This window comes from Manacus vitellinus, unplaced genomic scaffold (genome assembly GCF_001715985.3).
Source record: "Manacus vitellinus isolate BGI_N305 unplaced genomic scaffold, ASM171598v3 scaffold_36_pilon, whole genome shotgun sequence".
NCBI classification, from domain to species: Eukaryota; Metazoa; Chordata; class Aves; order Passeriformes; family Pipridae; genus Manacus; species Manacus vitellinus.
In genome coordinates this window covers 4,310,415-4,329,935 of record NW_021940508.1, presented here as the reverse complement: position 1 = coordinate 4,329,935, position 19,521 = coordinate 4,310,415, and the positions used below count along the sequence as shown (strand labels likewise).

General features: G+C 43.0%; 1 protein-coding gene across 1 annotated transcript; it reads left to right on the top strand.

The window, feature by feature from the left end:
- Positions 1 to 3,330: 3,330 nt before the first annotated feature.
- IL7R (interleukin 7 receptor) lies at positions 3,331 to 19,137 on the top strand. The gene is made up of 8 exons (XM_008932111.3): positions 3,331 to 3,436; positions 8,391 to 8,529; positions 9,869 to 10,023; positions 11,614 to 11,768; positions 13,664 to 13,841; positions 14,704 to 14,794; positions 17,320 to 17,395; positions 18,631 to 19,137. The coding sequence occupies exons 1-8, from the start codon at positions 3,346 to 3,348 to the stop codon at positions 19,135 to 19,137; spliced, it is 1,392 nt and encodes a 463-aa protein (XP_008930359.2). The 5' UTR covers positions 3,331 to 3,345.
- The last annotated feature ends 384 nt before the right edge of the window (positions 19,138 to 19,521 follow it).

The window sequence follows — 19,521 nt, the reverse complement described above, 5'->3', positions numbered from 1 at the left end:
GAATAAAAAATACTTTTGTGTCCTCAGGAGAATAAAAAATAAGGGAACAAACGGTATGAAAGGCAAACAGAAATGCTAACTCGTAGATGACTTGCCTGGTTAGTCATTTTCAATAGACGTAACAAAGATGATAATCCAAGAAAGCATTGGATGAAGTACAGGTAGTTTTGCTGGACCTTCAAAACTCATCTGTTTAAATTGGAGGGTTTTTTTGTTGTGAGTTGGTTTTGTTGTTTTCGGGTGGTTTTTTTGTGGAAACTTGAACTAAGAGGCAGAAGCAGTGTGAATTTATTGCAAGTGAAAAGTCATACAGCTTTCTTTTAGCCTCTCCTGGGCACTAACCCTTCAGATGTCCTAGGATTTAGACTCTCAAAGATTTCATTTCCTGTTTCCCAGGCATTGGAAAAAGGCAACAAGGTGAGACGAATGAACTCAAATATCTCTTAGAAATCAAACAACTTCTGAAGCAGAGATGCAGAAGTAAAACAAAATGTACTTTTGCTTTAGGGTTTTTCTCTACACTAGTTTTGATTTTTTTTTCTTTTCATTGTGGTCCCTCGTTTCCCCACCCAGACAAAATGAAGCCATGACAACATGGAAATCCCCTGAGCAGTACAGCTCTGATAATAAGATTGTTCAGGTTCAAGAAAAATATTATGTCTGAAAAGACTTTTTCTTTTCATTTGCTCCAACTGAAACAGGAAAAAAGAAAAAAAAAAGATCAAAGTGATAGCCCACTCAATTATAAACAAGGCAAATTTAAAGTGAGAAGGTGTCATTTCTGGATAGCGGTCAATTTGCACAGGAGAACCCTCCTTTAAAGACATTTCTAGCTGAAAATGAGGTAGAAATTAGCCTGAGGGTTTCTACAAGGATATAGTATTGAAGAGTATGAAGAAAGGTGTTGAAATTCTTTACTAAACTTCTCTAAAGCAAGCAAGGGGTAGGCCTTAGTGATGTAAAGTCGTGGGGGCCCAACCTCACTAATTCAAGTTTGGCTGCAATGAGCTTGGATCAATCACAGAAAACTCGGGAGAGAGAGACGAGGACAAACTCCTGCTAAAGTTCCACCAGCTGACTCAGAAAGAGAGTGTTTCTTGGACGGATATTATGAGAATTTGGCAGTGACCCAAATAATTCTGTAGGTGAAGTCAGTCTCTTGACTGAGGGTCAGTCAGGCCATGGTGGTGCCAGCGTCAGTGGCTCCGTGCCCCCCACACCATGTCCAGCTCCTGCTCTGCTTTGTGTGGGTGGTCACTGTGGCCTGGCAGGTCCCTCTCCTGTTTGTGGGTGGGAGGTATCATAGAGGTCAGCCAAGCAGATATCTACTCCTGCCACCCCCTGGGCTCTTTTTAAATTCAGTGGAGAGAAATAAATATATTTCGAGGTTTAGACTTCATCTTTTTAATGTCTATTTTGGCATGAGTTGAATCATGTTGTTCACTGGCCAGACATAGGCGCAGCATGAAGAGTTTTAACATGTAAATGCCTGCACACTGGCCAGTGAACCCAAACCCATTCTTCTGTGTCTACCTAGGCTTAGTGCATCGTCAGGGAACGCTTCGGTGGGGAGCCACAGGGTCCTACTACAAGGAGGGGCTTGATGCAGATATTTGACATGCCCATCTTCCAGGCAGTCTCCTTGAAATCTTGTGGAAAGGGAGTAATTTCTTCCCATTAGAAAAGGGCAGGGGAGCCCAGAAGCAACACCTTGACAGCCCACTGCCCCCAGCTTTGGGTAGCAAGTGACATTGCAGGACAGCCCTTGATGTTCTGGCAAGGCCACTCTTCTGGACACAAGTCCTGAACTTTCATCACTTTGGTGAGCATTTTGAATTAGTTGCTTGCAAATGAGAAAACTGATGTGGCTTCCATATTGAGCCTTCTTATTGTAATGTCATCACTTTTCTGTTTGCTTGGGCACTGTTACTAACTTTGCCCTCAGTTTCCTTTACGCCTCCAACCTAAAGCTTTTTTTGGTGCAGCCAGGCCTGCGCCAGAACTTGCTCTTCTCTTTCAGGTCTTCAGCTCACTTGTAGTTAGCCACATCAGTCAGCTGTGTGCACGGCTCTGCTTTACGATCTGGTGTGCGTTGGTGTTTACAGCCACAGAAACTGTGCAAAGGAAATATTTAACACCTCTTTATCTCTCGCTTTCTGCCTTTGCTTTGTCCAAAGCCTGAACAAATGTGAGATGCGCCACTTTGTTCTCAGGAGCCAGGTTTTGCAGGATTAGTCTTTTAAATCACAGCTTTTCTGGGTCAGCACTGCCTTATGCGGAACTTCATAGAATCACAGCAGGTTTCAGGCTAAAAGGGACTTTTGAAGATTATCTAGTCTCAACCCACCTGCATGGGCAGGGACACCTTCCACTAGACCATGTTACTCAAAGCCCCATCCAACCTGACCTTGAACACTTCCAGGGATGAGGCATCCACAGCTTCTCTGGGCAGCCTGTGCCAGGACTTCATCATCCTCACAGTAAAGAATTTCTTCTCTATGTCCAATCTAAATCTATCCTCTTTTAGTTTAAAATTGTTGCACCTCGTCCTGTCACTACAGGTCTTGGTGAGTAATTTCTCTCCATCTTTCTTATGAGCATCCTTTATATATTGAAAGGCCACCACAATAAAGTCTCCCTGGAGCCTTCTCTTCTCTGAGCTGAACAATCCCAACTGTCTCGGCCAGTCTGCGCAGGAGAGGTATTCCATCCCTCTCATCATCTTAGTGGCCCTCCTCTGGAATTGGTTCAACATGTCCGTGTCCTTCTTATGTTGGGGACCACAGGGCTGAATGCAGTACTCCAGGCAGGATCTCAAAAAGTAAAGAATCAACTCCCTTGAGCTGCTGGCAGTGCTGCTTTTGACCAATAGTTAAAGAATATACAAAAGCAATCACACTTAATGTTTCATACCCGGAAGATTTTTCTTCCTTGGACCTGTGCACCTCTGTGGAGAGTAAAGTGGATGCAAGGGCTAAACCATGCAATCAGGGAAACCAGCAGCACAAATCACAGTAGCTGAGTCAAGAGCACTGTCCATGAAACTTGCTCCCTTCTCGCTGGACTTTACCAACTTTACCAGGTTTGCCCAAAGAGGTTGACAGGCCTGATCCAGAAGGTCCTTAGTTTTGAAGTGGGGAAGCCAGTTTCAAAGTAAAAGCTCAGCGATTATCTTCAGGCTGGCTTCCTGCCCTCTGCCACCAGCCATCCTCTGCGTAGGCATGTTTACATTTCCCCTCGCCTGAGGTCTCTCTGTCGGGCGATAGGTTTGCTCAGCGCCGGGTATAAAGGCAGCGAGTGTGGGTTTCGCACACACATGCACTGCACACATGCAGTGTGCTCAGAATGACACAGCCCAGTACAGTGTTGAGCATTTTTGCCATGTTTCTTCACACCACATTTGGGGAAAGTGGTTGCACCTCAGCAGACGGTGATGGTGAGTCATTTCATCTTCATCTTTCCACTCCTCTGTGATCTTGAAAAACCTCAGTTAAGAGCTCCAAAATACAACTGCTGGGTTAATTATGTTCATGTTTTAACTTCCAGTCTCTCTTTCAGTGCCAGAACTTGAGGTGGAGGTGGAGCTGGAGGATACCTATTTAATTTTATCCCCAAATCTGCTGTCCTTATAAATCCTTATATGAACTGAGGGAGATCATAACTGTATGCACAGGGCATGCAGGGTCAGACCTGTTAATCCTCTCTTGTTGTATCTAGTGCTCATGTGAGGACATATGCCTGGGAGCAGGGAACCACTTCACCCTTCTTCAGCTCATGGTCACTCTGAGTTGCCATTGGAGAGGGGTGAGATTCTGGGCTTTTTTTCTCTTGGCAGTTTCCTCCAAATAAAATGTCTTCATGTAACTCAAACTTGGCCGAAACTGTTCCACTCTAAAAGCCAAACCTTTACATTTTCTTTAAGCCGTTACATCAGGTGTGATCTGAGGGGTAGTTTCGGTCTCCCTCATAGTACAGCTGATGCAGCAACTCAGCCAGGGTGTTCTCACAGGCCATTACTAGTAGCCTTCATTCCTTACTCAGCAAATAATTATAAATTATTGTAGATTTCATTATCTCATTTAGAGAAGTGAAAATTATCTAGCAGCATCAAGATCAAATGCAAAACTCTAAAAAGTAGCAATAAAACTACTGTTTCAGGCTGCTGTTCCTTTTCTCAAAAGGGAGATGGAAAATATGATTTAGAGATTCAGTCCCAGATCTGCTAAACTCTTATTTGTCTGATACTAAATAAACAGCAGTGACAGAGTTTGTGCACTATGCCTGAAGGACATGGACATTTGCTAAGTAGTAGTTTAGAGCTCCATTGTTTGGGGACAAGAGTTTTTGGCTTTTAGAAAGAGAATGGCTGTGTTCCTATGAGTTAGGGAATCTCATTTTTCCCTGGGTGTCCTGTACTGCACATGTAACATATGTGTGTGTAGACAATTGTACATATATACATAGATAAGATATGCATGACAGGTTTTTTAATTAAAAGAAAAGAGGGTCTGGCTCAGAACTGCATCTAACCACCTTGGGTTTTTTATTTGCCTTTTATCCATACAATCTGCAGCTGCTTAGAGGCAGCTTTGGCAAGCAGCTATGGTGATGAATGTTCAATGCTAGTGATTTATTGTTGGTGTCATTGAAATCTTCAAGGCTTCCCAAAAGCAGATATGATCAGACCTTTACATGTTTTGTCACTATCTCCAGTAAATCATCATTTACTTAGAATTAAAGACAAATAGATTCAGAAAATTCCTACTGAGCAATTATCAGCTTTTATGATTTCTTTGTGAATCTCCTAGGTTTGGCCAACAAACTAATCAATCCAGGGTAAAATCACCCTGGTAAAATCGACAGATGCTCGATTTTCACTCTTTGCCTTTCTGACTCACCCCACCTTCTGACAAAGTGCCACCCACCAACTTGGGTATGAGCTTACGCTTATGGGCACTCTTATGGGCAGAGGAGGGAAAAGCTAATAATGGCAGCACATGTCTCCTTGTCCTCCTCTTTTTTGAGCCTCTCAAGCACTGCCCCCCCAGCCTGGCAGAAGTGGTGGAGGCCCCCAAAAGGCCTGAGAGGGCTACAAGCAGAGCTAAGAAAGGGAAGCCAGGGAGGGGCAGGAGGGCATGGGTAGGGGGAGCAGGAGGCAGCAGGCCTGTGGTGTCCCATGGCTTCAGTGGTCCTGCTACCCACACTGGTATGGTTTGTCCAACCCACATCGAAACTGTTGTGATTAAAATGAGTTCTGCCTGAATCACATCAGTGCTGAAGATCCCACATTATTCTGTTCATGGAGAAAGTCACTTAGTTGACTTTGGAAATTTGGCCACTGAGTCGTCAGTGCTTAACAGTGCCTTCAGTTTCACACGTTGTTGTCAGTCCTGGTGGCTTTAGAGCTTGAAGCTGAAGCATGTCCATAGCCTCTGCTAACACTCTTGGTAAAGGCTCCTGAGATTCCTGCTGTAGTTTGAACCATCCTGTTGGATGTTGTCCAAACTCATTTCTGTGAAGGACCTGTCATGGCTGTAGCTATGATAGCAGCTTTTATCCCAGCAGAATCATTCCCTTCCGAGCCCTGCCTTGATTTCAGCAGAGCTGGGCTCATGGCTCTGCCTCATCTGGGCTTCTCAAGGCAAGTATTGTAATCTTGTAAATTTTTAATTGAGTGAAGAGTCCTTAGCGGTATGAGTCATGTCAGAGTCATCAAAACCATTCACATAGCAAACACATTTGCGCATGGTGGTTCTGAGGTTTAGGGAAGAATTATGACTGAAGCTGCATGCATACTTATGTCAGACAAAAAAATTAGTCAGCCCATGGAAAAACCATAGCAGAAAACACACTTGAAATTCCTTACATCACACTATTGATGAGATTTAATTACCATATACTCTACGGTTAGTATGTTATTTCCATGAATAAGGAACCATGTAATCACAATGTGGAAGTTCAGTGTCAAAGAGGTAAAGTAAGCTTTCCTTCCAGTGTGCCACCAAAGCTGTGGTGTGTTGGTTAAGCCTTAAATGGTTCTTTGAACTGCAAGATTAAATCTTTATTTTCATTTTGCAACCAGCCTGATAGAGAATGAATTCCAATTTCTGTAACTTTTCAGCAAAGGAGGAGTGGGCAGCTGAAAGGTTTTTTTATGATAAGCCATTTATTAATAGGATGATGAATTAATTTATTAAGAGGATGATTATCTGTTTTGTGTATTTTTGTAAAATCTGTTTTATGTAGTTTGCGTATACAGAGAGCACCAAGCAGTCTTATAGAAAGGAGGATTAGTCATCCTAATCTATAAATTTTAATATTGCCTGGAGTATACATTAACAAGACTCCTGGCAGTTGCAAGTAAAATCTCAGGCTTAAAATGTGACATAACTGTGCATGTCAGCTTTGGGTGTACACATCTATATGAAATATGGGGGGGTTGTCCATTTTAGACAGATTCATTTGAGCTTACTTGTTATCTCACGAGTTTTGAATATACATACATTTATACGCCCTCACTTCTACCCACAAATATGCAACTCTATGTGGTACAGGTTTCTGTACATGTATGCCTGCCCATGTGGCTGCACTGGACAAGACTCTCAACTGTGTGAAACTGCTGCAAGGTTTACTCTAGAGTTGTGCTGACTTCTGTGTCTCTCTCTTGAATACAGTGGTCAAATGCTGAGGCTTTCTGTGCTGCACAGGTTCTCCCTTCAAAGCAGCAACTCTAGTAGAAGACACTGCATTCCTTGTCCTTCAGGGAGATTTGGGCTCCCAGGGCTGCAGTGAGAAGACCAGTAATAATTTCTTAGCGCTGGCTGCTCATGGTGACAAATGGCACTAAATCTTACCTCAGAGGGCATAGATCTGCCTGTGGGTTCTGCATTAGTGCAGCATCAGATGCTCCCATCCCTTCTGCTACCCATCTTGGGTGCTGGTGGCAGCAGTCCCCTTCGTAGCCTCTGCCTGTACTGCTTTTGTGTGTTTCTCTGCATTCTTGAGTGACTTCTGAATTTCTTCTCTTACTCAAAACCCCTCAGATGCAGCTCAGCTCTGAGGTCAGAAAGAAGCGCTGCTGATGCTCTTGACTTGCATTTTAAAGCAATCAAAAAACTCTCCTCTGCTTCCTCCCTGCAGTCAAACCATATGGCTTTGGGATCTTCAGATATGCTTCCATGCTGGACAAGGTCTGGGTCTCCCTGCATGCTGTCAGGATTGTCCAGGGTTCATAGGAAATCACAATTTGGACTATAAATCACAGTATCTGAACAGATGATCACACCTCAGTGATCTAATTGGATTACAGCAGAATTGACCATCATTTTTTCTGGGAGGGATTTTCCATTGGAAACATTTCAATGTTTCAGTATTTCCCCGTTGTGTTTGTGAGTGTGAGTCACTGATATCTTCAGAGCAGACAGTGATAGGACAAGGGGGAAGGGTTTTAAACTAAAAGTGAAGATGTTTAGATTAGATTTTAGGAGGAAATCCTTTACTCAGAGGGCAGTGAGGCACTGGAACAAGCTGCCCAAAGTAGTTGTGGATGCCCCAAATCTGGAAGTGTTCAAGGCCAGTTTGGAGCAATCCGGTCTATTGGGTGGCATTCTTGCCCATGGCAGAGGGGTTGGAATGAGATGATTTTTAAGGTCCCTTCCAATCCACTCATTCTACTATTCGATTCTTTTCTCACTGCATCAGGTGTCTCACATGGCAAGGACATATATGAGGAATGGGTAGCAGAACACTGATCAAGCATAGTCCCTGGACACAAGGAAGAGGTTTATGTGAAAGAAGACAGAGGCATTCCTGCCCCAAGGGTCCACTCAAGGGGTCATGGCAATTACCCTTTTCCCATCCACTCTGTGTGGTGGATGATATTTCATGAAGTGAGGCTGAAGTTGCAGTTTCTGCTGGAGAGGACTCCTCTCAGAAGCATCAGTTTTTGCGTCACTGACCTTATACCTGTCAAGTGTAGGACTCAAGACTTACACTCTTAGTCAAATCATGATTGTGTTATTACTCATTGAAGCAAATTGGCAGGAAATCACGCATTCTGGCAGCAAGTCTGAGCTTTCCCTCTTGAGCCCAAATTTGTGACATTTCAGAAAACTGTTCAGTACAATCAAAATGGGGCTTAGTTGCCTCATGGCACCAAAGTACTCTTGCAAGTGGGTGGGCTTCACTGTCATGGAGGGAGAGCAACCTTGGAAGGTGCAAATGGATTTAACTTCATTTTAAATAAGGTTTTTTTTCTTCTTACTAAACAGGTGGGTTGATCCTCTTCCTTTTAGGCAATCACATGAAGCAACAACCTCCTATACAATGCAGCTGCAAATCCAATACACTCTCAGGTTTGCTTCAGTAACATCCTGTGAATCTCTCCTTAGGGACTCTTGGAGACGATGAACCAGACAATTTTGACATTGATTGCTTCAGCCAGCTGGACATTAAGGACCCCTTTAGCAGCCTGACCTGCAATTTTACTGAGCTGCCTCCTCACAACACTAACTATACCCTGTCTCTGTGGTAAGTGCTGTCAGTCTGTCCTTTGGTAAACTTCTGGGAAGTGAAATCCTGAGCACTAGTGAGTCATGTTGCCACATGCTGGGAAACAGGGACAGCAGAGCTAGACAAAATCCTTATTCATACTGTTTTGCCAAGTTTGAATACTATATTCAGCAAGGAAGAAGAGTTTACTGAAATAGAACATAACTCCCTTATAAGAAAAAAAAAGAGCTGGAAGGGTCTTTAAAGGGGATTATAACATCTCCAACAGTTCTATCTTGCCTCTGTTGTTCTGGAACACCTGTAATTATGAATGCAGCCCAGCATGAACTGAGAACTTTTTCATTTAAATTAAATGATATTTGAAAAAAACCCTCAAACCTAGCCTTTAAGAACTGAAAAGTAAAAAATGTTTGTGAAGACACAGATCCTTACCACAGGAAGTTCTTTAGCAAGAAGGTTAATTTTCCACATCACAGGAAATGTCTTTATCTAGGCTAAGACTAAACTAAGTTATTGTCTTTGGACACACAGACATGCAAAAAACACACTAGAACAAGTATGCAAAACCCCAACAGTTACCAAACACATCAGTCATCTCCACTTCTTATCCAGGCCTTGAAACTCTTTCCACTCTTTTTTTTCACTGTTGCACCTACCTGAAGAAGCTCAGATTTTGTTTCTTTAGCATACTTCTGCTCTTCCCTTTTCCTGAAAGGGAAAGTTCTGTGACGGCAAGCAAAAGAAGTGGATTTTTTTGTAACTCTTGTTATTCTAATCATTAATTATTTCCTTTTTTTTGTCCCCCCACATAATTTATTAGAATTTTTCTATTTCATGGGATTTATTATGGATTTTGGCTGAAATTTTATGACAGTCCTCAAACATGGGAGCCACAGAGATGAGAAAACACAGCTCTGAAACTGCCATATGACTCCTTCATGGCCAGGCTGACTGTTGACCCTGTATCTGCTACCACTTAAATCAATAAGAAATTTTTCTTTATCTTCACTGAGTACAAAACCTATTGCCCTATGTTTAAAAACGGCAGCAGTAAGATAATTTTTAAAGATAAAAATATTTTAACACGTATATCTCTAATTAAATAATAATTTTTTTTCCTTGAGAGCTCCGTGACTCTTAATGTGATTCATATCACTTGATTATTGTGCTCGAAGACCACAAGGAAAAAAACTGTCAGTCTCCCAAACTCCTTATTTGCATGGCATTTTCTCTTATTTCATACAGAGTCTCACTTCAGTTGAAGTGAAATGGGCAATCAGGATTCATCCCTTATAGTAAGTAGTTAATTTATAGTAAGACTGAGAAGAAATTAATGTCATATCACTTTGGCCAACAGTACCAAGGAAGACAACAAGTACATGTGCAACAACATGAAGAAACAGGAAGATGCGTACTTCTTACAGTTCACTGATATACTCTCAAATAGAGACCTTTGTGTGTTCTCTGAGACAAAGAGAAGAGTCTGCAGGAGTCTGGTTGTGACTCACATTGGTAAGACACTTAACATCTTGGATATTTTTAAGATATAGGGGTTATCGGGGGCAAAAATAGCCCAGCACAAAGCCTAAGCATCTGGACGATATAGAGGTAGTATAAAGGAGTGTCTTAGCAGGATTGGGGTGTTGTCAGAATGTGGTGTTTCCCTTGGTTCAAAGCTAAACAAGATTAAGCTCTGTTCAAAATGTGCAGCTGAACTCTAGCTTATTGTGACACTCTGCCTAGACCTGGGCATAGACCAAATCCCCTCCATTGGTGCAGCAGCTGTTCCTAAGTGTAGATAAACTGTCAAGCAGGGACATCTTGTTCATCTCTTACTAGGGATTATGCAGTTTTGGGACTGACCACCCCATGTACAACATGAGCTCAGTAGCACAGGGACCACAAGGTTGCAAGATCTAACTTTTCACATCTTGTATTGTGGTGCATTCTGTTGTCTGAACAAGGTGACCCTGCACTGAGAATCCATGAATGGCCTTGTCCCCAACTGTGGACCTGAGCCAAGGAATAGGAAACTCAAGAGGAAGAGGGTGTCCATAGAGTCTACCCCTCTTGGGAACTGGTCTCATTCCAGGTCTGCAGAGAAGCCCATGTAGGACAGATTCTTCTCTGTTCTTCTCTGGTGCCGGATGGCTTTGTCTTCCATTGGAGTAGGCACTGCAACATCCTTCTCCTGTGAAACATTTTTGCCTCAGTTCAATAGCTTTGTAATAATCTTACACTACGTCTCAGTTTATGGGCCAGCCTGGACCATCTCTGGTGGTTCCTACTCTAGAAACTGTGGGATCTGCATGGAAGGACTGAGTATTTGGGGCTTGTAGAAGCAGTGAGCACAGTTTATGGCTATATGCGTTTTCCTGAGAGTGGCCATTCGCATTTCCATTCCTGTGAGAGGTGATGCACTTTACAAGCTGAATTCAGGAAGCTTCAGTGTCACAGCAAAGGTCCCTAAAGATCTCAAGCACATCCAGCTCAGGTTGTCTGGGGACAGTCCTGAGGGCTGCGTATCAGACTTGATGTACTTGCACAGATGGCCTTTGACCCAGTGTCCTGCAGACCAGGTTGGGTTCATAGCGAGGGTCTGGAGCCACAGCCCACTCTGCTCTAACACTGTCAGACTTTGTCCCTTCCTCAGACCCACTGCCCTCACAGCTAGCCCCAGTGGTTCCTGTACCCAGGAACCTTTGTTGCCCAGTGCCTTCCTCCCAGGTGGGTTTTGCAATGGGGCCTCTATCTCAGAGCACTGGTTAGAGGGACTGAATTCCAGGCCTTCAAGCAGTGCTACCACAGGGGTGGGCATGCTCAGGAATTGCTTTCAAAGGCTAAATGTCACATCCCTCACAAGCACCTTCCGTACTAGTCAAACTGCTGCTTCAGCAGGCCAAAACCAAGCCCCTTGCAGGATCAGGGTGTAAGGATGAGCTGAGGCTTAGCATGCCTGGCCCAGAACAGCCCTTGCTTGCTCAGGATAGGTCACCCTGCAGGGGCTTTGAGTTGAAGCGGAATTTTTTTTTACTTTTCAAGACCTATTTTCTAGTAACATTATTCGACTCCTGTTGTATCCTTGTTTGTTGTCATTTGCAGTTAAGCCGGAAGTGCCATTTGCTATAAACATCACTTATCAAAGGGAGGCAAATGAATATCTTATTCGTTACCGTACACCACACTCAGGGAAGAAATACCTAGAGGGCAAATTAATGCACCAAACGGCCTATCGGCAGAAAGAAGGTACTTGGAAGGTAAGTGATGATGTATTTCTGTGGTTTGCACTAAATTCCGAAATTAAACATTATCAAAATTACCAGTAGCATGTAAATATTCTCCGATCTGCATTTCTGCAGTTCTCCAGCTGAAAACTTGGAAAAGTGCAATGTTTGGCACTTGTAAATTTCGTGAGTCAAAACAATTTGGGCTAGCAGCACCCTTCTCAGTTAGACACTCTGGGTTAACAAAGTTTCATTCATTTATGTTTTGCAGTGGGAAGAAAAGACATAATGTGGTGAAGCATTCTAAGTGTTTCGATGGTTTGGTTTTTGCTGTGGTACTTTTGCTCTTATTTTCTGTGCTCATCAGCCAGTAAAATGTATGACCTCTTTTCTTGTTTAGCAAGTTTCTTCACATTCCCCTTTTCACTGAGTCTTTCCAGGCTTTGGGTGCGGCCCTGCAGCTCTTCCACCCTCAGACTCCTTGAGGCTACAGCTGCTTGCAAACTGGGTCTGGTGTGGGCTGCCCAGCTGCAGGGACATATGTGTCCCTGTCACAAAGGCAGCCATGCAAATACAAGTCACAAAAGCATGGGCTACACCTGTTTTTTATGGAGGGAACACAGTGTTGTCCACAGTTTTTACGGAGGGAACAAACAGGATTTGTTACACAGTGTGCAATGAGCCAATAATGACACGAAAGAGAGAGACATTGATTATTTGTTTCAGAACTGTGCAAGCCTGGATGCCCGGTGGTATTCCACAAATCAAGCAGCCAACTATAAAAACTTTTAACTATTTTATATTACCCTTTTACTATATTATTATATACTACATTACTACACAGTATGTTACTACAGATTTTAGCAAACAAAGGAATTAGTGTTTGTTGACTACAAGTTACATAGTTCTTTTATTAATTAGTATTCTATCTTCTATTGGTCAATAATTCTCTCGCTTCTCCTGTTAATTAGTCTGTGTGTTCAATCTTTCTCTTATTCTAGGTTGGTGGGTTTCTTGGGTTAGTTGCTTGTGACTTGGTGGTCATGATCTGGCCCTGCTGGAAATAGCTTTTACCCAGCTGGAGCTAATTTCAGCACTGTTGCTGAGTTGTTTTTCCCAGTTTCTTCCTTATCTTGGGAGTTCTGCCAGATGTCCTTGTGGCTGTAAATTCTGCATTCTTTGTGTCCACTATCAGTGGTACATCCTTCTTTTCAGGCTTTGTTAACCTCCTCCTAAATCTGAGATAATTCAAACATACCAAGCCCTAAGTCATAACAAGGCAATTCTACCAACAAGTTTTTCTAACACCTGGGTATCACTTAGAGCTTGTTAGCTGTCTGTTTCACGGATTATGTCTCCTTTCTCGTTGATTAGGCCTGAAAACATACAAAGATCAAAGGACAACCTTTCTTAAGAAAGTTTTACATGCTCCACATTTTGCAAACACAGGAGAACTGTAACTAGAAGGAGGAAAAAAAGGGGGGGATTCAGGCAGCAAAATATATTGAAATGAAGAGCACCAGAGCTGTACTGTGGGATTTCAGCTTCAGAGTTCCCTGTAACTGCTCTTTCAGAAGTTGTCTTTTTCTACTGCACCAATGTATTTTTTCACCTTTCTCTCTTCTGAGCCTTCCTAGGGAAGCACGTATTTCCCACTGCAGTGTCGACAGTAGCAAAGCACAGTTGATAGTCCCAGCTGTTTTCCAAAGAACTTTTACCTAGCATTTTGTCTTCTTGTCAATACTGTCTGGCATACCTTGCTGTTAAACTAGGTTGATGCCCTGATAAACACCTGTGTAGCAACAAAAGACATGGAACAAACAGCGCAATATTGCAGGGATGCACCTGATCTCACACATTTTGCTGAAACTCAAAGATAATTCTCCATTGTCTGCTGGAAAAATAACTGGGGTTTTTTGTGTGTTTAGACAATAGAATCGCCACACGATCACGTAAGATTGTTGGGACAAAATCTCGAAAATAATGCTTCGTATGAGGTGAAAGTACGTTCCCAGCCCAACGGAAAATTTTTTAAGGGCACATGGAGTGAGTGGAGCACTTCCAAGAGCTTCAGGACAGCAAGAGAGCAGCACCCCACAGAGAGCTGTAAGGGCAGAAAATGTTTCGGTCTACCTGAAGGAAAGCAGAGCTGGGAGTCCTGGGCTCCCTGGACACCCTCAGCAGCAGGAGGGATGAGAGCATGGGGAGGGAAGATACCACAACCACAACAGAGTGAGCCCTCACAGACGCCAGGCACCCCGAGGAGGGGACTCAGAATGCAGCTGTATTGCTCTGGACTGGGGCTGACCCTCCACGTGAATTTAAATCTCACTCACGGGCAATAAATTCAGAGGAGTTGCTGCTATAAGCGCAGGAGGGGGTGGGTGCAGAGGGAGCTGAAGGCTGATTCTCTGTTTGCTGCCAGCTGGCTTGCAGGAGAAGGAAGAGCTTGCACTGAGTGTTTTGAGTAAGGCACAAAGAGCAGTGAAACACGACCTGTTTCAGCGCCCTGGATTTGTGTGCAAACATGGCACTTTAATCACAATCACAACACCGGCTAAAATCTCATCATTGCACTTGTAAATGTGAATAATCCTTGTAGTCCTTTGGGTCCCTTCAGTACCCGGAGGCACCTCAGCATTACGTGTGTTGGAAGTCATTTCAGTGCTGCTGTCAGGACACAGCAAGTGGTGGTTTCAGTGCACTGGAGGTGACAGCAGACTTCAAACTGCTTTAATCCAGTCTGGAAATCCAGTCTGGAGCTCAGCCAGGTGCTGATACTCTGGTAGCCTACCTTTTTCCTCCTCCAGGGAGACAGGAGAAATGGATCATTGCACCAGTTCAATGATAGGCAAGTGCAATTCTTGGAATTAATTTCCAATTTATGATCTGAAAAGACATCACAGTTACAATGGCTTAACAGTAAGACATTTACATGCATTAGCTGATATTCTTTGTTTTCCTTCAGATAGCAGCGTGATCGTGATTATACTCTCCATCCTGGGATTCATGCTGTGCATTGTTATGATTGCACTGATCATAATTTTTTGGGAAAACAGGTAATCTAACTCTCTTAATATCAGAAAAGGTGTTGGAAGCCAATCCTGTTCTGACAGTCTTACTGCTTTCCCTGCTGTACCTGTGAACTATCCACTCTCCATCTCTGGACCTCTCTATCACGCTGAAGGGAGGCCAAGAGCAGAAATGGGCAATACAGGAGATAGTGTTGGCAGGCAGAAGATGAACTGCCACTTTGAGCAGAGCTCAGTCTTGAGCCCAAAACACTGGGACTTTTGCAAGCCAAAGTCACTACAAAACATGTATAGAGTCAGTGTCCTGCTGGAGGCAGATTTGACTCAAAAGCAAGATCCAGAGCAAGAAAGCTACCTGCAGGTTTTTGTTAAGTCCCAAGAGGTGTGAAAACAGCATACCAGGGAAATTGACTTTTTCCCTTTCACAGGCTGAGTCAGCGGGGTGTTTGCTCTGCAGCACTTTCAGAAGCAGCAGGGCAGAGCCCTCTGCAAAAACAGCTTGATGGTGTCAGACACCAGCTCGGTCAGATCCACATCCAGCCAGCCATGTGGTGAAACCAGGCTCCACATCCTCCACCAAAGCAGTTACAGCAGAAGTGGGACTGGAGATAGATTCATTACCCAGGAAGTCCTTTGTCTGCATTGGGGTTTCTTTATGTATTTGCTACACAGCAATAGACAGATAACTGTAAATGCAATTTCAACCACACGGCTATATATACTCATAGGGCATTAAGAACTGACAAATTTAAGAAAATGAACAGATATGCAGATAATCTGGTGACACTAGAATCTAAAGTGAAAAAATTCAAGTTCAAATATAGAAGATGAATTCCTTGCAAGGCAGAAAGCCCAGGACTGTTCAATGGCTTTCAGAGCAGCCTGTCCACAACATCCACCTCAAGAGAGGTGGCTGTGTGGGAGCTGCTTTTTCGGAACACCATTTGGGCTGTGCTAACTTCTGTTATAGGTAAATAAACCAAATCAAAACTTAGCAGCAAAATTTATTGTGAGATTTATATAAAGTGCAGATAAGCAAATCAGCATGCTGGGTGGCCTGGAGAGACCCCTGCTCCCCACCGGCCCACAGGCCCCATAAAAATAAACAGCAACTTTTATACTTTTCCAACTCCCCCTCCCATAGTCACTTGTTAGCTCTTGATTGGGCTTGGGTTCGCGGGCTTCGTTCTGGTTGGTTCTGTTGTAGGCCCATTTCAAATGTCAGGGACTTTTCCATCAATAGCTTTAATAGCCCAATGTCCTTGGAGCTGAATATGGGAAGGTGTCCAGATGGTCCAGATGTTCTCCTTGGCTCTTTCTTTATCATGTCCATCCTTGACCCTCTGATCCTCGTTCTCTTCTTCTTTTCTAATGAGTAACTTAGACAATATTTTTAGAAAAGCAGGATATGGTGTGCATGCTCAATAAAGCAAGATACTCTATCTTTGCCAACTTGGGAACTGCCAGTTGCAGGACAGTCAACTTATAATAATAATACAGCAGTTAACTATTCTGCAGCTTACAACTCCCCAGTCCCAACCAAGCATTAGCTATAATATACAGAAAATACAATCTATATATTTTGACGAGTAAATTTTACCATTGCTTACTTATTACACTTCTGAGTTAAATATGGGGTTTGGCATCAGCCAAACCATGCCAAGAGCAATTTTAATCATTAAACATTTTAGACGCTGGAGTTATCTGCCCTAGTGCTGTTTTATTTGCAAGTACAGATGTAGCTTGAGATTTCTATTTCTTGCATTTTACTGTTGCTGGCAACCTGTACTTCTCTAACTTTGCTGTAAGTTTTGCTTATGTAAAACTGCAGCAAAAACAGTTGAGACTTTTGGATCCCAGACATTTCCATGTTAAAAAAAAAAAAGAGGGGTTTATATATGTGTGTATATTTACCCTCATATAGAGACACATAAATAAAATGAAATATATATTCATATACACATACAGTTTTATCACTGCAACATTGAATTTCAGTTGGACAATATTCTCTAGATGCATCCTGGGGGTATGCAGTAGAACAAACAACATGAGAACTTTGTTAATCAAGGAGTAAAAATAAGACCTGTGGGACAAGGTTACAGTACAGATATCTGAGGCACAAACAGCTGGCCAAGGCGTAGGACAATATGTTGTTCTTTGACTTAAGTAAACATGCAGCAGCAAATATCAGCAAATTTGTACTTTAACCACAGCATCTTCTTGCACTGGCAGAAACTGGTTTCACCACACAGAGCCCTGTTAACCCAGCTAGATGCAAACAAGCTCCTTGCCAGCACAATTTGCTGCTTTTCCAGTACTTAGTGAAGTGTCTTTCCTTAACTATGACAATTTGTGCACTCAAGAGAGCAATGGTGGGCTTTACAACTCCTCTTCTCCTGTCTGTTTTATTCTGTGACTTTTCTGTTGTTATTCTGGATAATGCAACCCAGCCCTAAAGCTTTGCGAGAATTAGTACCAGTGATGCAATATGAACCTCTGATACCTCAACATATCCCTCTTTTGCTGCTTTTTGTCTGCTGTTGCTGTTTCAGGATCAAGCCTACTGTATGGCCAAACCTTCCTGATCATAAAAAAACACTGGAGAAACTATGCAAGAAGCCAAAAAATGTATGTTCTTCCTCTGTTTTTTTCCACCTGAGTATAGAATGTCAGGAACAAAACTAACACTCATGAGAGACAATGCATGCATTTTCTGCACTAATTAGGACATCTTTCAGAAATTCTGCTACGTTTCACTGAAGAGAGCCCACAATTGCACAGGCAGATGCCAGCCAAGGGTATGGAAATAACAGACAATTCAAACAGTGGCTGAGCTTCAACTCACACAAAGTAATTACAGAGGGTTTGGGAACTTGATATATGAAGAAAGGCTGAAAGAATTAAAGTTTTTTAATAGAAACTGGATATAAGTAAAGAATCTTTCTTATGAGAATAATAAAATACTGTGTAGTTTGCCCAGAGGCAAGGTAGATTATCCTTTGGGGAAATGTTCAAGGCTTGTCTTGATAGGGCTCTGGATAACCCAACCCAGGTCACATTTCTCACACAAGGTTGGACTCCAGAGGTCTTTTCCAACCAAGATGCTTTGTTGATTCTGTGAAACTGTGATCAGAGGGCTGGATGGGGACCTTTTGCAAACATCCCTAGTGATGTCCACGTGCCCTTACATGGTCAGCAGAATCGTACATACACATGCAGTACATGAACTGCTCAGCCAGTTAAAAACCAGATGGGCAAACGCTACAAACCATAAAGTGTGGGTTTAACTTGTTGCATTAAAACTGTATGTCTAGTTCATTTTTTTCACAAAGAAAGTCATCAGTGCTGTTCTCTCCAGCTGGTACATTATTAGCATGTTCTTAATTTAACAGGAGGTCTCAGAAAACTCTCCCACCCCCTGTGCTCCCCAATGCAGGGATTTCTGATGTGTTTCAGAAAGTTATGGCAAACTTTTACTTCCTCTCTGCTAAGTTAAGAAGGTAAAACTGAAAAAAATTGCCTGGGTGGACACACTCAGTCCTGTGAAATGGCAGGCATGCAACAGATGGGTGTGTCAGAAAAGTCTCTGAGACTCCAGTTCCCACCATATCATGTAGAGTACAAAACACTTTGCAGCATAAACATGCTGCCTTCAGGAGGACACAGTATAGATCTAGATTAATAGGGAAAGAGTTTTTCAGCCATGTGACAGTTTATTCTCTGCTAACCTACTGTTCAGTGTGCTCAAGGTTACACCCAGAGTTAAAGAATACCCTTTTAAAAACAAATAAATTATCAAAGTACCTTTTCTCTTAAGCTATTACCCACTGTTAACTAACTGTGCTGTTCCCTTTGCCACACAGAATTTTGATATAAGCTTTAACCCAGAGAGTTTTGGTTATGTTCATATCCATAAAGTGGACGGTATTCAGGCAAAAGCTGAACTGGAAAATTTTCTGCAGCCATCAATTGCTCAAGAGACAAGTCTTCCAGAAAAATTCAGGAAGGGATCAGACCTGAAGATGATACCTGCGATGACAGACAAAAGCAACCTAAATCTGTCTGTGACTTATGGAGGCCTCTGGCCGGCTGAGGCCCCGCACAGACTCCTGGGCACAAGCCAGTTTGCAGTCACGGAAGGAAACTGCAGCTCCAGCACGTATGAGGTGTGCCACGGCAACAGCGTGCCCCTGCACAACAGCGAAGGTTCCAACCTTTCCTCTGCTCCTCCCCTGGATCCCTCTGGCCAGCCCAGTCCAGAGCCCCCAGATGATGACACTGTATCCCAGATGCTGCCTAACAGTGAAATGAGATCACCAAACAACGAGGAAGCCTATGTAACAATGTCCAGCTTCTACAAAATTCAGTAAACCTCGCAAGAACGACGACATGTCTTTTTTTTCCTCTAACACAAGCAGGACACTGAAGCTTTCTGTTTTGTTTTCCTGTATCCTGCGAGTTCCTGCCTCCTCCACTCACCCTGCTCACAGTGCAATGCTGTATCTGCAAGGAAGTCGGTTCTCCTACGTTCCAGCTAGAAGTAGCCTAACTTCAGCACTCAATACACTGCTAGCAGTCTCTGCTGCAGCAGAAACTAAATTTAATTCAACCTGACTTCAATCTTCAAATCTGATTGATCTGGAGCAACAACAGTGCAGTCCCAGCTGAGGACCACAACATGTCTTGTAAAAGTTAATGAACTCTTCTGTTACTCTCTTGGTTACAGAGCTGTGCTCTTATTAATGCCTAAGCAA